The sequence below is a fragment of the Rhea americana genome, unplaced genomic scaffold (genome assembly GCF_003343005.1).
Source record: "Rhea americana isolate MKP2758 unplaced genomic scaffold, rheAme1 scaffold_102, whole genome shotgun sequence".
Taxonomy (NCBI): Eukaryota; Metazoa; Chordata; class Aves; order Rheiformes; family Rheidae; genus Rhea; species Rhea americana.
This window is the reverse complement of record NW_028185062.1, coordinates 2,329,158-2,331,097: the sequence shown is the minus strand read 5'-3', so window position 1 is coordinate 2,331,097 and position 1,940 is coordinate 2,329,158. Positions and strand designations below refer to the sequence as shown.

The 1,940-nt window shown below is 49.1% G+C and overlaps 1 protein-coding gene across 1 annotated transcript in view; it reads right to left on the bottom strand.

Annotated features, from left to right (window-relative positions):
• Window positions 1–6: 6 nt before the first annotated feature.
• CHAC1 (ChaC glutathione specific gamma-glutamylcyclotransferase 1) overlaps window positions 7–1,940 on the bottom strand; it is a 4,620-nt gene continuing 2,686 nt past the window's right edge. The window contains exons 2-3 of the mRNA XM_085305476.1: window positions 1,847–1,882; window positions 7–1,682 (exon numbers count right to left, since the gene is read on the bottom strand). Of these exons, the coding sequence (XP_085161602.1) occupies window positions 1,251–1,682; window positions 1,847–1,882 (468 nt within the window). The 3' untranslated portion in view covers window positions 7–1,250. The remainder of the gene's footprint in view (window positions 1,683–1,846; window positions 1,883–1,940) is intronic.

Genomic DNA, 1,940 nt, shown 5'->3' with positions numbered 1-1,940 from the left:
CAGTGTCCCAGCAGTCCACTCCCCAAAGCTATTTTGCACAGTTGCAGTAGCAGCAGTTTTCTTATTGGATCCTGCGGATTTTRTCACTGCTAAGAGGTGAAGCTGAAGAGCCTGAGCTTGCAGCATTGCCTCTGCTTAACATGATGAAAGCAGGCTTCTTGTAACTCAGAGGCTTGCAAACACGATCAGTCACTGTCCTTTGCAGTCAAGGGAAACTGTACTAGACTGGTGGGATTGCTCAGATATCTAGACAGGAAATTAAACCTTCAAATCCTTTCTAAGGAAACACATATTAACCTTGTACTATAATGCTTCAGGATAAAGTGCTGCTGCATCCAGACAGTTTTTCTGCAGACAGTACAGGTATTCCACACAGGTAGGTTCACTTCTTACAAAGTCAGTTAAATCTGTAGCAGCACAAGGTTAGTGAAGCTTGGAGAAAAGCTTCTGTCTTTAAAGCAGGCTTAGCTTCTCAGGAAACTGATCTCAAACCAGAAGGCACAAATGCAAGGTTGAATGTGAACCACATACTAGTGTGGTATGTAAGTAAACAGTTCAGATACCCATCCAAAGGGCACATACAACACACAATAAATACAACACACTATTTGAGAAAATAAGTGCATTCATCTGATCCTTTGCAACATAAGAAGTAGGACCCACAGGAGCCTACAGAGGCAAATTCACTTAATATTGCACAAGAGTTCTGACATTTGTCAGGTCATTGCAGTGGAGGTGGGGCAGGGAAAAATAGGAGATCTTGTTTGGCAGAGCCTGCCCAATTCTCTGCTACCACACAACCAGCATTGTGAGTCTGAGGTAGAATTACATATATACTGCTTAAGTCCAGTTAAGTCCTGCTCAGCTGGTCTTCAGAGAGAGAAGATAAAGAGAGGGGAAAAAAGTACATGGAAGAAACAAGCCTCTTCTCCCCTTTAGAGAGTGATGCTTCAGGCTTGTCCCCAGAAGCAACTCTTACAGAGCAAAACTATCTACCAGCCATGATTCCTGCTCTCCACTAGGAAAGCAGCAATAGCTATCTTTGTGTTGTAAGTAAATAGTGTAACAGACATCCTAATTGCAAGTCCCATAGCAGGCATGCTTTACAGCTCCTCTACTTCCTCCCTCCCCTACTATTTGCTAAGGTTCCCTTTATTCACTCAGTCCAATAAATCACGTTGGAATTAAGGTTGCCCTATTTTCTTTCTCCCTTACATCCATTTTACTGGTACCCTGCCAGTTTTCTTGCTTCAGCCCTTAGACTTCTGAGGGATCTTCACAGTTTCTTCTAGGGATTCCTCTGTGTGGTACAGGCTGGGAAGAATAGAAATAAGAGCCTCTTCAATGGAGAAGAGATGTTCATCCTCTGCTTGAGGACAGAAGTATCGCATAAAGTCCGCCAGTCTCAGCAAGTACTCTATATTATGGCCAGCACAACCACTTGAGACAATGATTTGAGCTGCAATGTCTTCTTCAGATGCTGGGCCAAGGTAAGAAGGGTTCTGGGGTGTTGCAATGTAAACAAGAGCCAAGATGGGTTCAGCCGCATCCTTTTCCTGAGGGTGGAACTTCACCAGCTTGGTGTCATAGCCTCCCAGGACGGCTTCTCGCATGTTCAGATACTGCAGCGATGCAGCAATCTGCTCTCCGCAGACTTCGTAGGCTACACCCCAGGTGCACGCCTGAAGTAAGAGCAAGGTGGTTACGCGGCGCTGCAACCTCGGCAGACAAGCGCTCGGCCGCCGGCACCGGCGAGGTCCGGCTACTGCCGCGGGCACCGCCGCCGGGTGGGGGTCCCGGGCCGGCTCCCGGCCGGCTGCACGCTCCCCTCCCCGCCCGCACTCACCGCGCGGTCCTCCAGGAGCGTCACCACACGGCCGGGCTGCGGGGAGAGGCAGAGCCGTTAGGAGCGGGGCCTCCGCCGCCCCCCGCCGCCCCCC